The sequence below is a fragment of the Erigeron canadensis genome, chromosome 5 (assembly GCF_010389155.1).
Source record: "Erigeron canadensis isolate Cc75 chromosome 5, C_canadensis_v1, whole genome shotgun sequence".
Lineage (NCBI taxonomy): Eukaryota > Viridiplantae > Streptophyta > Magnoliopsida > Asterales > Asteraceae > Erigeron > Erigeron canadensis.
The window spans coordinates 5,773,619-5,791,179 of record NC_057765.1 but is presented as its reverse complement, the minus strand read 5'-3'; the positions used below and the strand labels follow the sequence as shown (position 1 = coordinate 5,791,179).

General features: G+C 35.3%; 2 protein-coding genes and 1 non-coding gene across 4 annotated transcripts; 2 read left to right on the top strand and 1 right to left on the bottom strand.

The window, feature by feature from the left end:
• Positions 1–768: 768 nt before the first annotated feature.
• Positions 769–5,346, top strand: LOC122599194 (probable 1-deoxy-D-xylulose-5-phosphate synthase 2, chloroplastic). The gene is made up of 10 exons (XM_043771656.1): positions 769–986; positions 1,133–1,303; positions 1,410–1,574; positions 1,685–1,835; positions 3,004–3,275; positions 3,522–3,795; positions 3,872–4,179; positions 4,273–4,554; positions 4,650–4,934; positions 5,044–5,346. The coding sequence occupies exons 1-10, from the start codon at positions 861–863 to the stop codon at positions 5,194–5,196; spliced, it is 2,187 nt and encodes a 728-aa protein (XP_043627591.1). The 5' UTR covers positions 769–860; the 3' UTR covers positions 5,197–5,346.
• A 75-nt stretch (positions 5,347–5,421) lies between these two features.
• On the bottom strand, positions 5,422–5,493 carry TRNAC-GCA. Its single transcript has one exon. It is a non-coding gene; the product is annotated as a tRNA-Cys (tRNA).
• Positions 5,494–6,084: 591 nt separating this feature from the next.
• LOC122599479 ((R)-mandelonitrile lyase-like) lies at positions 6,085–8,989 on the top strand. 2 transcript variants are annotated; one of them, XM_043771995.1, is made up of 3 exons: positions 6,085–6,271; positions 6,883–7,548; positions 7,875–8,989. In XM_043771995.1, exons 1-3 carry the CDS (start codon positions 6,166–6,168, stop codon positions 8,765–8,767), a joined length of 1,665 nt encoding a protein of 554 aa, XP_043627930.1. In that variant the 5' UTR covers positions 6,085–6,165; the 3' UTR covers positions 8,768–8,989. The 2 variants fall into 2 exon arrangements, with proteins under 2 accessions (XP_043627930.1, XP_043627931.1); XM_043771996.1 differs by lacking the exon at positions 6,085–6,271 and adding an exon at positions 6,349–6,441.
• The last annotated feature ends 8,572 nt before the right edge of the window (positions 8,990–17,561 follow it).

Below are 17,561 nucleotides of genomic sequence, written 5' to 3'. Positions count from 1 at the left end.
TCATTACTAAAACTTTTGTAAAATTCGTAAATTTCAGTTAGGATACGCAAGAAAGGTGACAATGAACGATGGCGGCCAACTTTGTATTACAAGCTATAATAGTAATAATTTACTAGCATGGTACCCGCGTAAATGCGGCGGTGGTGGTCACAATGCGATTGTGACTGACGGTGGTGACGACGAGTAGTGTGGGATATTAAGTAAATCTAATTAATATAATGGTTAGTATAGTTATTTTAAAGGTTGATGGACTAATGGTGTTTTTGTTTCATTTAGAGTGAGGTTGTATCGTATTTAGAAGATATTGTTTTAACGGATGACAATTTTGACATTTTCTCCCCTATAACTTTCAATAGAGGGTCTATTCTTTTTAATAAAGAATATAGATAATAAATAAAAAAAATTAATAAAGAAATTACATATATCTCCACACATATTTGACTATAAACACTGACCAAATGTATGTCATATCATAGTCTGGTCATATTTAGGACGTACACCCACGTTAAAATATTTAGAACACCAATCTCTTAAAGTCGCAAATGTCGCATGTTTTGGCTCAAAATGTTTGACTGTTTTTATGTGCACAAATTTCCATATTAATTTCCATATCGCCACCAGCAGTCATCATATCATCCTCGACTTCCTCATCAACTTCTGAATTTCCCGTAAGACCAAATAATATCTATTACATTATTTGCGTTGCCTATATATATAAAACTGCCGACTTCTCATATATGCAATCAACCAATTAGTTAATACTTTCCCTCTCACTTTTAGTAGTTTTTTTTTTTTTTCACTTAATTATAATAACTAAACCAAAAGCTAGCTTGAATACTTACTAATTACTCGTATATATAATGGCTTCTTGTGGTGCTTTAAAGACAATGTTTCTATCATCAAATGTAACTCAAGATGGTTACAATTCTGCTTGTTTGCTTAATCCATCAAGCAAAAATGTGACCAGGCAGTCAACCAACCGAAAGGTTTCACATTTTTATATTTTCTTTTGGTTTTTATTGTAAGTCATCAGTCATGGAATTGAACAAAGGTCATGGCACATTTTTATTCTAGCCCTCTTAGAGGAGTTTTTATATCTATCTAATTATATATATATCCTTTCTTGTATTAGTTTACGAAAATCGTAGCTGTTGCAAAGGACAATGCAAATAATGAAACTACGAATATAGCACGGATAAATGGGAGCTTGGCAAGTACACTCAGGTACACTGGGGAAAAACCGAATACTCCAATCTTAGATACCATCAATCATCCTATGCATATGAAGAATCTTCATGTAGAGGTAAATTTCATTAACCAAAATTCGATAAATTTAATTTACATTGATCGATCCTTTTATGTGAAATTTATCAAATCCTTACCCTTTTTCAAATAATGATATAATACAGGACCTTCAAAAGTTGGCTGATGAGCTACGAGAAGAGATTGTGTACACGGTATCTGGGACCGGGGGTCACTTGAGTTCGAATTTAGGAGTAGCAGAGCTAAGTGTTGCACTGCACCATGTTTTCAACACACCAGATGACAAGATTATATGGGATGTTGGCCACCAGGTGAGGATTGTGTTCTTTCATTTCATATCCATATACGTATTCAATTCAAATACAATTATTGTATCACATTATGGTGATGCTGATATATATAAGTTTGTTTATTGGTATAGTCATATCCACATAAGATTTTGACGGGAAGGAGGTCGAGAATGGGGACTATGCGACAAACAAGTGGACTCGCCGGGTTTCCAAAGAGAGATGAGAGTGAACATGATGCTTTTGGTGCAGGCCACAGCTCTACTAGCATTTCTGCTGGTTTAGGTAACCTTCAAATCTCCATTCTTTGCTATAGTCATTTCATTTATGCTGTTTTATATACTTAATTAGTGTTTAGTCATATATGCACCAGTATGCAATCTTTGAACTTAATTGGCGCTAATTGTATTTATATCTCATACTTCCTCTGTCTCATTTTATATATTGAAGTTTGACTTTTTGAGTTATTCTTTTTAACTTCGACCTTAAATATTTTTATTTGTGTTTTTTAACACTTAGATATAAAATTTATTTGTGTTTTCTAACCCTGGATATAAAATATGTGAATGGATTGAATTTTAAATTTATTTTCCATAGATATAACTTTTACCAACTATCGTGTAAAACTAGAGCCAGCAATTCTTACTCATATGTATTTGAACGAGTGATTCTGGGTTTTTTTTAGGAATTTGGGTAGCTTTGGGTGGTGGCAGTGATTTCATTGGGTCTAATTGGGCGGAAGTGAAATACAATTTTAAAAACACCGGGTTAGTTTGGGCGAGGATTAAATAACTGAACAAATAGATTAATTGAATATTGTTGCTTCCAAATGAAAGAAAGCGGCAAGGGAATGGACGTGATTGGACCGTCCATATGCTAAGGAAACAGAGCATAACTTGTTTTTGTAAATTTGTTTCATTCTTGTAAATTTGTTATATCTACACAGTAATAAATCGAATGCAAGTTCACTATATATATGTTTTTTAGACGTCTTAAATGTTTTTTTTTTTTCTTAAGATTAAATCACTATGTAAATACACCAATCAAATCTTGTAATTTTTAAACTAAAGAAATTAATGATCTATACGATTTTTTGGTCGATGAATGTTATGCGAAACCAAATTTTAGTGAAAAAAAGTTTTGATCAATAATATGGTTTTAATATTTGTTTTTAGTGGGTTTGATTTGTTATTTTTTAAAAACGGCCCGTTTCGACCCAGACCCATTTTGACCCGTTTTTAAAATTACCCGTTTTGACCCGTCACCCAACTCGGCCCGACCCTTACATTTTGCCACCTCTAATAAAACAAAGCAAGATATTTACAGTCAAAACTAAAAGAAAAAGACTTGAAAAGTTAAAAGAGTAATTCAAGTATAACTTGGATACAAAAGAAAAAAGTCTCTGTTGAACTTGTAAAACTTCCTCTTTTAAAGATATTTTTCTTGTTATTAGGAATGGCTGTTGGTAGAGACCTGCTGGGAAAGGATAACCATGTAATTGCAGTGATTGGAGACGGAGCCATGACTGCAGGACAAGCATATGAGGCTATGAACAATGCCGGCTACTTGGAATCCAATCTTATTATAATCTTGAATGACAACCGCCAAGTGTCCCTACCCACCGCCACTCTTGATGGCCCGGCCCCTCCAGTGGGAGCCCTCAGCCAATCCCTCATTAGGCTACAAACCAGCAGGAAGGTCCGCCAACTGCGAGAAGTTGCTAAGGTATAATTTTTCATTTACACTTTTTTTTATGCTCTCCACAAATTTGATATATAAAATGTAATACAAACTTGTAGCATGAATTTTGACCTTTTATTTTAATGAACAAATGAATTAAAATCAATTTTGTTCAACTATTCTCTATGAAAAAAAGAAAAAAAACTCAGCAATAATCAGCTGCAACTTGGTTAAAAAACGGATAAATGTATGAAAAAAAACTTGATGTATGAAACTCTTGTCTATGTATAGGAAGTGACAAAGAAATTGGGAAAAACAACACATGAAGTTGCAGCCAAAATGGACACTTATATGAAGGGAATGGTGGGAGGTCAAGGAGCTTCCATGTTTGAAGAGCTCGGGCTCTACTATGTTGGTCCGGTAGATGGACACAACGTTGAAGACCTTGTTTATGTTCTCAATAAAATTAAGTCCATGCCTGATGCAGGACCCGTTCTTGTCCACATTGTTACCGAGAAAGGAAAAGGATACCCTCCTGCAGAGATTGCAGCCGATAAGATGCATGGTATTGCTTGTTTTCCTTAAATATTTGAATCTCATGATGAGACAGAAACAGAGGCTAATATGAAATTTATTTATAGGTGTTGTGAAATTCAATACTCAGTCTGGGAAACAATTGAAAGCAAAATCTAAGACCCTGTCTTATACCCAATACTTCGCGGACTCCTTGGTTGCTGAGGCAGAGAGAGATGATAAAATAGTTGCTATTCATGCTGCTATGGGAGGAGGAACTGGCCTTAACACTTTCCAAAAACAGTTTCCTAAGAGGTGTTTCGATGTTGGTATAGCCGAGCAGCATGCTGTAACTTTTGCAGCCGGATTAGCAACAGAAGGGCTCAAGCCATTTTGTGCTATTTATTCATCTTTCCTCCAAAGAGGTTATGATCAAGTAAGATCTTTAGACCATTTCTAAGAGATTTAAGTTTTTATTGGAATATCTTTCTTGAATAATTAGTTAATGTAATGGTTTTTAATAATGCAGGTTGTTCATGATGTTGATCTTCAAAAGCTTCCGGTAAGATTTGCCCTGGACAGGGCCGGTTTGGTAGGAGCAGATGGTCCAACTCATTGTGGCGCATTTGATACAACTTTCATGGCTTGTTTACCAAACATGGTCGTAATGGCTCCTTCAGACGAGTCCGAGCTCATGAACATGGTTGCCACGGCTGCAGCCATTGATGATCGTCCAAGCTGCTTTAGGTTCCCAAGAGGCAACGGCATAGGTTCATTCATCCCATCCGATAACAAAGGAACCCCAATTGAGGTACTTAAGTTTATATACACTAGTCATATCTTTCACCTTTTATACTTCACAACATATAATCAATACTTATCTGACGATTCGAGTACTTCCAATAGGTCGGAAAAGGTAGAGTGCTTAAGGAGGGAAGTAGAGTGGCCTTATTGGGGTATGGAACCATAGTACAAAGTTGTTTAGAAGCACACAAACTTCTTCAAGCTCACGGTATCTCAGTGACAGTGGCCGATGCACGATTCTGCAAGCCATTAGATGGAGATTTGATAAAACAACTTGCAAATAACCATGAAGTCCTAATCACACTGGAAGAAGGATCTATTGGAGGATTCAGCTCTCATGTTTCTCATTTCTTGGCCTCAAATGGATTACTTGATGGCAACCTCAAGGTAAATTACTAAAATCACTCTGTTTTTTCATGCCAGTTTTTTTTTTTTTAGTGCTCATTCCATTCAGAAAAATAACTTATCAAACTTTTTTGGTTTTATCTTTGTATAGTGGAGGGCAATGACACTTCCGGACAGATATATCGAACACGGGGCACAACCCAACCAAATAGACGAGGCCGGGCTTAGCCCGAAGCATATTGCAGCAACTGTTCTATCCCTGATTGGCAAGAGCAGTGATACATTCCACATTTTTAATCTATAGATATGATCAGTAGTTTTTCTTTGATATGTATTTTGTAAAGTGGGAGATAATTGTAATTTGTCTGATAAGACAAATCTCATTATATATAACTTTATTCATTGTTTTCTTGATACAAATTATTAGAAAACAAATCTTAAGCTTTCAACAAAATTTCGTACGAATAAATTGCATATTATATGTACAGTACTTACTTAAATACTTAAAAAACTTAAAAATGTTAAAAACAGGGCCCAACCGGGTTCGAACCGGTGACCTATTGATCTGCAGTCAATTGCTCTACCACTGAGCTATGGACCCTTTGTTCCTCTTACTTTCATTTTGTTTTATTGATCCTTCAACGTAACACCTTTTGATGGTATAAAATAAGAGGTCAACAACGAATGTTAAGATACAAATTTGTTACAAACTTCCTTTTTTTAAGAATACTATTGTATATTTTTCAGTTTAAATAGAAAATAACCATTTTTTAACTTTAAATCATTACAAATAGAAAAATCATTTCTATGAAATAAAATAAACATGATAGGTGAATGGTGATTTAGTTTACAAATAAAATAGAAAACGGTTATAGAATAAAATCAAACGGATTTTTATCTTTCTTAAATATTATATGGGTATTATTGATTTTAGATTACATTTCATTGGCCAAGTTTATATTATCAACATATATATGGTTGGACCATTACAATTAAATGAAGACAAAAATAAAATTCTGTTAGGCAACTTGCAGGATATATGTATAAACTCTTTTTTGATAATTAGCCGACTTGTACATATATAGATAAAGAGTTAGTAATTAATTTGACAATAACTCTTCTTTGACAGTTAGCCAACTTGCATTATAACATGGGCAATGTGGTATTGAATTCACTTAGGCAACTTGCACTATATGACTTTTGAAACTATTGTCGACCTTCTATCCTGTATTAATTTAGGACCAACATATTTGATAGTTCTATCTATCTCTTAATGGACAATAGTCAAGTGTTACAAAAGTCTGTACTCTTTTTTCTGGTAATCTGTCTTGGAGTACAGTTGAAAGTTGTATGTTTCATTCAGCCTGATTCTCCTCCAGGCAAGTCAATCCACTTCACTTTATTAGCAATTTTCATGATCTTAAATATGAATTGTGTTTTGAATGAATTATTTGATTATTCCATGACGCAAATAATCGTAAAAAGTGTTTGGCTATAAAAATTATTTGCGTTATGTTAAAGAGTAGAAAATGCAATTTTGGAAAAGCAGGTACACATCCTTTTTCGAAATACAGTTTTTAAAACTCATAATCTAAATTCAAAACTCAATAGTCTTGAATCTCTATTAGCAATATTCAAGGTGCCCCCATCAACTCAGTGATATGATCCCACATCGGCCAAGTATGGGATTGGTTGGTGGTTTATAAGCTAGGTGTCCGCTCATCCTTTGAGCTAGCTTTTGGGAGTGAGTTCTACACTTAGCTTATCGCATGATGCGGTGCAGGATCACCTAGCTAGCATAGGCGTTGTTGTCTTCACACCAAAGTGATTCAACGTGTACATTTAATAAATTAACTTCAAAGGATAAAAACATAATTTTATTTAAAAAAAATCTTGTAGCATGGATGGATAATTTGCTGTGTATGTATGTTAACCGGCATATGTTTGTTTTACGACTACAATGATCAAATCTTTTGTGTGTCATGTGCAGATGAAACTTATCTTGGTTTTACATATGAAGCCACCGAATTCTCACCTGAACCAGAATACGATTACATCATTGTTGGAGGAGGGACTGCTGGTTGTCCATTAGCTGCCACATTGTCCGAAAAATATTCAGTGCTAGTACTTGAACGAGGTGGTGTATCAAATTCAGATCCTAATATTCAATATGAAAACAGGTCCATAAATCCCCTCTTAACTGCAAATTTTGAAGATTCCCCGGCCCAAAATTTCTTCTCTGAAGATGGTGTATTCAATACAAGGGGACGGGTTTTAGGAGGTGGTAGCATGATCAATTTTGGGTTCTATTCGAGAGCCGATGATTACTTTTACAAGAATTCTGGAATTGAATGGGATATGAGTGCTGTCAAAAGCGCCTATGAGTGGGTTGAAAATAGTATTGTTACTCGTACTAATTATTTACGACGATGGCAAGCTTCTATATACAATGCATTTGTTGAAGCTGGAGTTAATCCTGAAAATGGGTTCATCCTTGACCACGTTCAAGGCACCAAGATCGGTGGTTCGACATTTGATGATTCTGGCAGACGACATGGAGCCGTCGAGCTTCTCAACAAAGCCAACCCTGGAAACTTAAAGGTGGTTCTTCATGCATATGTTGATCGGGTCATGTTCTCCTCATCTCAACCCTTAGGTGACCATTCTTCATGTTTATTTTTTTGGTTAATTTGATATATCTTAAAAGATAGTTTATTATAGGGTAAATTAAAGTTGTTTTTTTTTTAAAAAAAAGGATAAATTACAGTTTAAAAATTACATAAGCCATACCTAAACTTGATACTTTTCCACTCGGACCATATAAATATTTATCATACTTATGGGTATGGTCCGAGTGAAAAAGTGTCAACTTGAAGTATGACTGGCGTAATTTTTGAACTCTAGGATGGTTTAAGTCTATTCTTGTCCCAATAAGATAATAACAGAGTCTAACCGTATGCATATTTTTATCTTTTGGTATAGCTGCAATTGGTGTTAAGTACCATGATTCAGAAGGAAAATCTCACGAAGTCCACATAAAAAGATATGGAGAAGTTATTTTGAGTGCTGGAGCTCTTGGAAGCCCACAACTTTTGTTATTGAGTGGAATAGGGCCAACAACATACCTTTCATCTCTAAAAATTCCAGTAATTCACGACCATCCCTATATTGGACAATTTATGGCTGATAATCCACGTAATGGGATTAATCTATTGGTACCGGTTAGACTAAATGATGTAGGAGTTCGTGTGGCTGGGATCACGGAAAGTGGCCCATACGTTGAATCGACTGCCGTCCCCCGTCTTTCATCCATCATAACTTTCATACCTTTCTTGAATGTTTTACCACCTATAGACTTAAGTGTAGTAGTTATTGGAGGTAAGGTTTCAAGGCCATTATCGACCGGGTCATTAAGTTTAAAATCACCAAATGACGTGACGATTAGCCCAAGTGTTCGTTTTAACTATTACTCGCGTAAAGAAGACATACTTCAATGTGGCAATCTTGTGGAAGTACTTAGAAAAGTATTGGAAACTAAGGCTATGGAAGAATATATGTTTAATGACATCCTTGGTGGAAAATCTTTCAAATATATCGGGCCATCGTTACCCGATGACCCATCTGATATGGATTCGCTTGAAACTTTCTGTCGTGAAACGTTGTCCACATTTTGGCATATACATGGTGGATGTTTGGTAAACAAGGTTGTTGATAGCCATTTAAAAGTTCTCAGGATCGAATCGTTACGAGTCGTGGATGCTTCGACATTTTTTAACTCACCAGGAACAAATCCTCAGGCCACAACTATGATGTTAGGCCGATATATGGGTATGAAAATACTTAACGAAAGAGAAGTAAATGACATCCGTTCTTAAGATACATCTATATCCACTGTCTATATATATGTTGCCCAAATGATGTACTTGTTTTTCGATTTTCTTTTTTCTTTTTTGTATAAGCAAGGAGCTATAGGGTGCTCAACAGTCAACTCCTTTCAACAATCATAAACTTTTGAGATCCAATATTGATAAAAGGATCCTATTCGGCTTCGTAAATCAAGAAATCAGCCATATATATATAAGCTCTTTGATATTTAATACTTTGCTGTATATTATATGTTTGGTCATTATAATATTTAAATACTAATTATCATTAACGAGAGAAAGTACCCGCGCGTTGCGGTGTTGAGATGGTGGGGATATAGGTCTTAGGAGGTGATCATAAGTCATAGAGTATGATAGCCAAATGTCTTAGCCGTACGGGCTCCGCCCTCAGATTTAAAAATTCGTCGAAAGTATATCGAATGACATTTATAATAAAAGAGCATGAAATTTTAAAAACACTCATATAATTTTTATAATTTTTCCGGTTTTTGAGATAAAAGATTTTGAATGAATTAGAGGAATAAAATGGTTTGTGGAGGAGAGAGAGGAAAATAAATAGTTGAGATTTGAGAAGATAAAGAAAATGAGTAGTTGAGATTTAAAGGTATTTTAGCCTTTTAGGTATATTAGGTAGAAATGTTTAAATTAGTAAATAAAGAAGATAGATAATTTAGGTAGTTCAAAATTGTAATTTGAGATTTAGACCAAGGGGCTCCTCAATTATATGAGAGTAAAGATAAAGATAAAGTTAAAGATAAAGATATTTTAGAACGGAATGGTCTCCCATATGTTCACATCGTACTTATGCATGCCTTGATATGATCTTAACTATCTACCAATAAACTAAAACAAGATTGAGATGTTCTTTAAACCACACGTGGCGTAATCCATGATCAACATGTGTTCTTTTAATTTATACTTTAAATAATTAAATTAGCTTTTTTTAATTGTATATATATTCAATTTCTTTATTAGACTTAGAATTAAACTCTAACTCTTGACTTATTAATAGAAAAGACATTATAACCTTATTTGATTGATCGTTGTCTCATTAATAATTTTTTTTTATTTCTCAGTTCCTTAACTCCTATTACTTATATTACTTAATAACAAAGTAATTAACATGAAAACTTCAAAAGTTTGAGTTTACGATCTGAAATCACAAGGCTATTTACCATCATCCACTATGCCTACAAGTTCCGATTTTGATGTGATTCCAAAAATTTAAGGTAAATCCAAGCTCTAACTAAACATATATTTTATTTATCACTACTGTATTATAATTTAGTTTCGATAATTGGTTTAATTTAACCATAATTTATTTTATAATTACAAATTATGTATGAGACATATTCGAATTTCTTTATGATACAATTTATATAGCTAATGTAACAATCGTGGTTCCTGACTTTTTGACCATATGTACAATTTAATTAACTATCGAGTTGGCCAATATAGTTCAGGTGCAATTTTAAGTTCATTAAGTGCAATGGTACAGATAGATCAATTTGAAGGGTTCGTTTTAGCATTTGAAGGGTTAACGATTATCTATTTGTCGAATTTGGCGGAGCGGGAGCCTACCCTTTTTGGAATCTAAGCCGGGCCCCTTCCAACTCCTCCACCCATTTCATTTCTTATCTTCCTCTCTATCTTTTCTCTTCCAAGAAAAACACACACAAACACATATATCTCCCTCCTTCTAGATTTCTACCTCTTAATGGAAGATTAAGCAAGTTTTGTTGGAGGTTTTCACCATCATCATCATCATCTTAATAACATATCAAAAGATTGAGTCTTGAAAGTGCAAGGAAACTTCTAATCGGGTCAAATTCGGGTTTGAGCTTTTGGTGTAAGATTGGTAAGTGAAACTCATCCTATAATCATCATTTTATGTTTGTAATCATGTTCCTAGTCAAATATAAGTGTTATTGGGTTAAATTTTGGGTCAAAAACTGTTTGGATCGAAATTAGGGTTTTGAGGTGGATAGAGTCAAGATTGATGTTATGAATCAAGATTATGATGTGGGTTATGTTTAATGATGTTAAAATATGTTGATTGATGCATAAAAATGTGTCTTGGAAAAATGTGTCTTGGAGCTTCCTTAGTCGATCTTGAAGTCAAAAAATCTGCCCAGTCGGAGCACGGCCGCTCAGACAGACGCACCGTGCTTATGGCCGTGCTACGTGCCCAGTTACTATAGACGCTCACACGGCCGACCGTGCGAGCGGCCGCACTCTTTCTATCCTTTCCTCAAGTTTTTCGTTCGGTTATCGGTCGACTTTTAATGATCCAAAACTTGTTTATTAGTCTTATATCATCATTTTAAGGTCAACAAAATTGACTAAACACATTCCTAAACACTTTGATTTTTACGTCAAATTTTGGTGCTAAGTCATTGGACCTTATTTAGCCAAAACTCTTCAATTTATTGTTTAAACGTTCTTAAATCACTTCTAATGCCTTTAGGGATTGTGTCATAGTATAGAAAGTTAGGCCTCATTGTTGGAATGCATTTGTGTGATGTGATGTTGTAAAGTAGGATGAGATCGTTGTTGAAGTTTCGGTTGTGGACATTTGACGCTCGTTGGACATTTATAGCTCGATATTAACTTGTCGTTTTGCTTGGAAATCAAGGTGAGTTCCGTAACTCCCTACTAGTTTGAGATTCGGGCTGAAAAGTGTACAACCTTGGTGTGTTAACTTGTTGTTTATGCAATTATGTGTTGCCTTGATTGATGACATAGTTCAATTGAGCATACCTTTGATTCCCTTGATGATGACATGACTTGGTTGTGCATATGTTGAGTGTCTTGAGTGATGACATTGTTTGATTGATGGAATTGTTAACGTGTAGATACGTGGTTGTTATATGATTATTGTATGTACATGTTTGGTTGACATTTAGGTTAGTTGTGTATATATGGAAGACGATAATACCTTCGAAAGTTTGGAGATGTGGTAGGAAGGTTGCGGGTGACCCTATATATAAACATCAAAGGCCTTTCAAAAGTAGTATCGTACAAAGTATATACACATGGTGTTTGTTTCTGGGTGAACATTGATGGTCATGTACAATTGAGTACAATGAAGTACATTATGTACAATCGAGTACAATGAAGTACATTACGTGCAATTGAGTACAATAAGGTACATTACGTGCAGTTGAGTGAAATTGAGGGACATTGATAGTCATGTTTGGCATTATAGAACTTGTTAGATACTTATCGATATCATTATTACTTGTTCTTGTTTACTAGGCGTATTCTAAATACCTTGCGTAGTTCATTATGTGAATACATATGTGAGGGTCATTGATGGACATTGATTGATTATGGATTGTTCGAGTATGATTGATTTATCTATGATTAGGATAGTTGTACATACATGGAAGACGATGATACATTTAATGAGTTGCAGATGTGGTGGGAAGGCTGCGGGTGACCCTGTATACAAACATCTAAGATCCTTAAATGTAAAGTCGTATGAAATGTATGTGCATTGTGCATGGTTGAGTTGATGCACATGATGGATTTGATGACATTAAACAGGTACTTACGTACTTGATGACATTAAACGGGTACTTATGTACTTGATGACATTAAACGGGTACTTATGTACTTGATGACAATATCGATGACAATAGAGGGACAATGTGTGCATGTGCAATAAACGGGTGCTATACGTACTTGATGACAATTGGATGACATGAGAACAATTGAGGGACATTGATGGACATGTTTGACATTTTAGAACTTGATGGATATTTGTTGATGTCGACATTCTGTGTTCTTGTGCATTATGTGTGTTCTAGCTATGGTATAATTGTGCAATGGATACATGTGGGTCCAGGTTGCGCTACGAGCCAACCTATATTGAGTACTTGTGCCTTTTAAGGGCTTACTGTAAGTGTGTTCCTTGTTCATTAGCTTTGTTCATATTGTGAATGGCTTTGGCATTAGATCCTCGTCATTCGCCCCTACGAACTCACCAACCTAGTGTTGACCTTGTTTAATACACTTTTCAGGTAACCTTGTGAATCCAAGACGTGATGGCTGATGGATGCTTGCGCTAGAGTTTGGGCTTAGTCTTACATGGATCAAGGATTCATTTGCCCCTATTTGCATTATGCTTTATGTACTTGTTTGTTGATGATGGATTCACCGAATCCCTTTATTTTCATATAGTTCATGTTCTACGATAATCCCATGTATACGCTATATCTTTTCGGTAGTATTTCGAGCCTAGCTCGGGGTGTTACAGCTACCGTACATCGTACGGGTACTATAACTAGTTTAAAATATAACAGATATGATATTGTTTTTAAATATTTAAGTATTTAACCAACAATTGCTTTAGAAAGTGAGCTGAGACCCGAACTGCCGAACACCACGCTGAAAACCAAAGTTGGGTCATAGACACTGCAATACTGCATCCATAGTCGTTAACATTATACGATACACGAGATGTCTCTTACGAGTCATATCAAACCTTGAGGAAAAAGTAACGTCTTGGTTAGTGTCCCGAGAGTTTGTCTCGTATGATTCCGTAACGGGTAAAAAATTGAGTTCGTACACCAAATGGAAAATAAAGCTAAGCAACAACTACTTGATCATATACAAACCAAAGAAAATAGTAGCACTGTTAAACTGGAAAGATGAACAAAGTCGAAATGTAACTTTTGAAGATTTGGCGACTCTTTGTTCATTCACAGTTTTTTTTACTACATATATTTAAACTTATATCTTGAATATGTCATAAAAAAAATCTGTGTGTTTGACGCACGAGTCTAAATCAGTTGTCTATCTTATAACTAAAGAAGTAGCTTATTTCGCTTATATATTTCTATACTTGGCATCACGTCACAGTCCTAAACCTTTGTTTTCCTTCCTCTTTCTCCCATGTTTTTACTTAATTTCTTTTATTTTCTATATATGTTTTTTTTTTGTTTTTTATTGATAGATAAATTAACAAATTAGCTGAAACTAAATCTATGAATATTTTTGACAAAAGATAAGTTTCTATCAATTAATTATTTTTTTCCTTTTATTCGTAAAATTATTATGAATATTGTTTTGAAACAAATCAAATTTATAAAATATACTTTTTGAAACTATCGGTTTATCGAACGATACTGAAACTATATAGGAAATCTAAGTTGGGGCATATATGTACATCTATACTCTATATTAAAGCAAAATGCCTATTTTTTTTTTTCCAATTATTCAACCTTTAAAATACATATTATACCCTTTTCCAACAATTACACTTTCACTCTTTTAAGTGATTTCCTTGTAATACCCTTACAACTTTTGTAAACACATCTATATTTTAGGTTCTTCAAAATTAATTTATATACTGTATCTTTTAAGTTTGTTACAATTACGTGTCATAAGCATCATGACAGTTGTTAGAAATTGTAAGTCATTGCTTTGAGGCAGCTATATCAAGAGATAGTTTCTGATGTATTGAGATCCTTTATACATTGAAGATCATTTTTCTCGCTTATAATTTGCTTCGCAGAAACTTGATGCAAGTAGATAGATGGAGGTAGACCATTCACCATTATACGTCAAGGCTATACAAAATTGATCAGAGTGAAATATTATTCAGCATCTACTTTCTTTATAATCTATATGCTTAATTTTGTCATGTTAATCACTTCCTCTGGTAATTCAAATTACTTTGCACTTTATGCACTTTATGTACGTACTTTTTCTTTTCTATTATTGGCTAGAGGAAACATTCGGGTTTCAGGCATGTAGGCTCTGTTGATCAATCTTTTGTATACTTAATTGCATTCTTTATTTAGTTTATCTTTTGAACATATATATTTGCAGAGAGACAATGTCAGAAACCAGAGGAAGCATTTAATCTTGCAATTAGATCATCCTCAAGCAAGGCTTCTGCCTAAGGCCGATTCTGCTGACAAGGCATGCACTTAGTTTAGAAAAGCTTATGTTGAGTCATGGATTCGCTGAGAGATTCAGCAAGCTGTTCTGTCAGCAAGCTCTCAGCGAGCATCTTCACCAGCAAGCTTTCAGCAAGCACTAATTATCTTCAAGTCTAAAGGATAAGTTCAATGACTCACCGCCATGATTTGTAAGTCAAATATGGGCGGGAAGATGAAGATAGGAAGGCTAGTCCCAAGGACACGTGTTGCAAGATCAAGATAGAGCCATGTGACCTTGTACTGTCTTGGTACTAAGGAGTTTCTCTCTCATGCCGTTTTGAGAAACAAACAAAATGAAGAAAGGAGAACTCTGCAGATTTGACTCATTCCCCAATAGATGGTTGACAACCTTCATGTGTGAACATCGATTGTCATGTGATTCTCATCTCTGCCTATAAAAAGAATCATTTGACCTAGCCGCAACGCTTGTTGGTTTGTTCTACAATTGTCACTCTGTGTGTTCTTTCTCTTGTTGTAGAACACTTAAGTTTTTGTGTGTGCAAAAACCTAACAATATTTTCTTGCCTTACATTCTTAGTGTAATTTACATTAGTTGTTAAATTACACAATCGTTGCAAACTTGGGACTTTCAGCTTAGTTTTGATTAGTTAATCACATTTTTTCTTTACAATGTCGTATTTGAATCTTTATTATCTGAATACATTAGTTTGTGTATATTCCTTTCCTATTTAAAGTAAAACAGAGCAAAAGACAGAAAAGATTTGCCAAGAACACGCAACTTTTATTGAAGAAAAATAACACAAAACTCCAATTTTTGTTGTGCATTCCCTACCCATCTAATTCACGATATATATAGACCAACATAAACCAATTTGTCTATAACTAGGAATGACTAAATATGGTAACTATGTATCCTAATCTCAATACAATACCACTTAATAGATTAGCCTTGGCCACCAAGTTTACAACCTGTCATCTAAGATTATCTCTTGGTCAATCCTACCTACACGTGGATGACCCAAACATTCCAACATTCACCCCCGAATGTTTGGACGCGTTAGATCTTCAACTCCAAGCTTGCTGATCATTTCTTTAAACTTCATTCTTCCAAGCGCCTTGGTAAGTATATCAGCTCGTTGATCTACCCCGTTCACGTGTTCAACATTTATGTCTTCTCGGTCCACACATTCACGTATGTAATGAAATCTAGACTTTATATGTTTGCTTCTTCCGTGAAACACCGGGTTTTTTACAAGAGCTATAGCTGAAGTATTGTCTATTCGAAGTGTCACTGGCCTTGTATCACGCCCCACCAATTCCTCGAACAATTGTTTCAGCCAAATTGCTTGGCAAGAAGCTGAGCTAGCCGCCATGTATTCAGCTTCACAAGATGACAACGCCACGGTGCTTTGTTTTTGTGAGCACCATGTAATCGGAGATTCTCCAAGATAAAACACATGTCCGGTGGTACTTCTTCCATCGTCTTGATCGATGTTATGGCTACTATCACTATATCCAATCAACACGTTTTCTCCTTTAGCATAAGTAATTCCGTGTCCGATGGTCCCTCTCAAGTATCGCAGAATCTGCTTGACCAACGTAGCATGAGACTTCTTTGGGTTTTGCATGTATCTACTCGCAACACCCACTGAGAACGCCAAATCGGGTCGAGTATGTAATAAATATCTCAAACACCCAATAATTTTTCTATACTTTGTTGCTTCAAAATCTTCACCATTTTCATCTTTTGAAACTTTAAGATTCTGATCCATTGGTGTATGGGACAAATTACAATTTAATAACCCAACCTCGCTCAATATCTTTCGTGCATACGATTCTTGCTTAATTTGTATTTTACCTTTGCTTTGTTGCACCTCAATGCCTAAGTAGTAGGACAACATTCCCAAATCTGACATTTCGAATCGTTTAGCCATATCATGCTTGAAAGCTTCAATCAGTTTCACGCTAGAGCCCGTAATTATCAAGTCATCAACATATACTCCAACCAAAAGAACATGATTGTTCTCTTGTTTCCGGTACACCGCATGATCTTGTAAACATCTTACAAACTTAAGTTTGGTTAGGATATCATTCAACTTCGCATTCCATGCACGGGGCGCTTGTCGTAGCCCATACAAAGCTTTCGCTAACTTGTATACTTTATGTTCTTCACCCTTTTTTTCGAAACCTTCTGGTTGAGATACAAAAACATCTTCTTTCAATTCTCCATACAAGAATGCGGATTTTACATCGAGGTGATGCACAACCCATCCTTGATTCACAGCTAAAGCGAGTAAGAGTCTCACTGTTTCGAGTCTTGTGACTGGGGCGAATACTTCACCAAAGTCAATGTCGGGCTGCTGAACATAGCCTTTCGCGACAAGTCTTGCCTTATATTTATTCAAAGATCCATCAGCATTTTTCTTGATCTTGAAAACCCACTTTAGTCCGATGACTTTCACATGTTTGGGTGGCTCGACTAACATCCATGTGCGGTTTTTATTTTATTGACTCAAGCTCAAGTTTCATAGCTTCCATCCATTCTGGTTTTGTTTTAGCATCATCAAATCGGTATGGTTCATCATCTGCTAGCATTAAATATTCATCATCAGTAATGCCAATATTTAATACAAAATCATTGAACCAGCCGGGAGTATTATGAACTCGTTCAGATCTTCTAGTATGTGTATTCTGATCAGGTTGTTGGGCAGCATCTGATTGCACTGTTTGGGCTGAATCAGTTGGTTGATTATTTTCGGATTCTTCACTTTGGGTATCATCTTCATGAGCCTGATCCATCTGATCTATAGGTGCCCAACTTAAATCATTATCCACCCCCGTATTCGAGTCCTCTCCAGCCTTGATCCAAAAAG

What these genes read in the sequence shown, in the direction of transcription:
- LOC122599194 (XM_043771656.1), top strand. Translation starts at nt 861, where the DNA reads ATGGCTTCTTGTGGTGCTTTAAAGACAATGTTTCTATCATCAAATGTA. An exon ending in TATGGGATGTTGGCCACCAG is followed by an intron (nt 1,575 to 1,684) that starts GTGAGGATTGTG and finishes TTATTGGTATAG; the next exon opens with TCATATCCACATAAGATTTT. An exon ending in TGCAGCCGATAAGATGCATG is followed by an intron (nt 3,796 to 3,871) that starts GTATTGCTTGTT and finishes ATTTATTTATAG; the next exon opens with GTGTTGTGAAATTCAATACT.
- LOC122599479 (XM_043771995.1), top strand. Translation starts at nt 6,166, where the DNA reads ATGGACAATAGTCAAGTGTTACAAAAGTCTGTACTCTTTTTTCTGGTA. An exon ending in TCAGCCTGATTCTCCTCCAG is followed by an intron (nt 6,272 to 6,882) that starts GCAAGTCAATCC and finishes TGTCATGTGCAG; the next exon opens with ATGAAACTTATCTTGGTTTT. An exon ending in CTCCTCATCTCAACCCTTAG is followed by an intron (nt 7,549 to 7,874) that starts GTGACCATTCTT and finishes CTTTTGGTATAG; the next exon opens with CTGCAATTGGTGTTAAGTAC.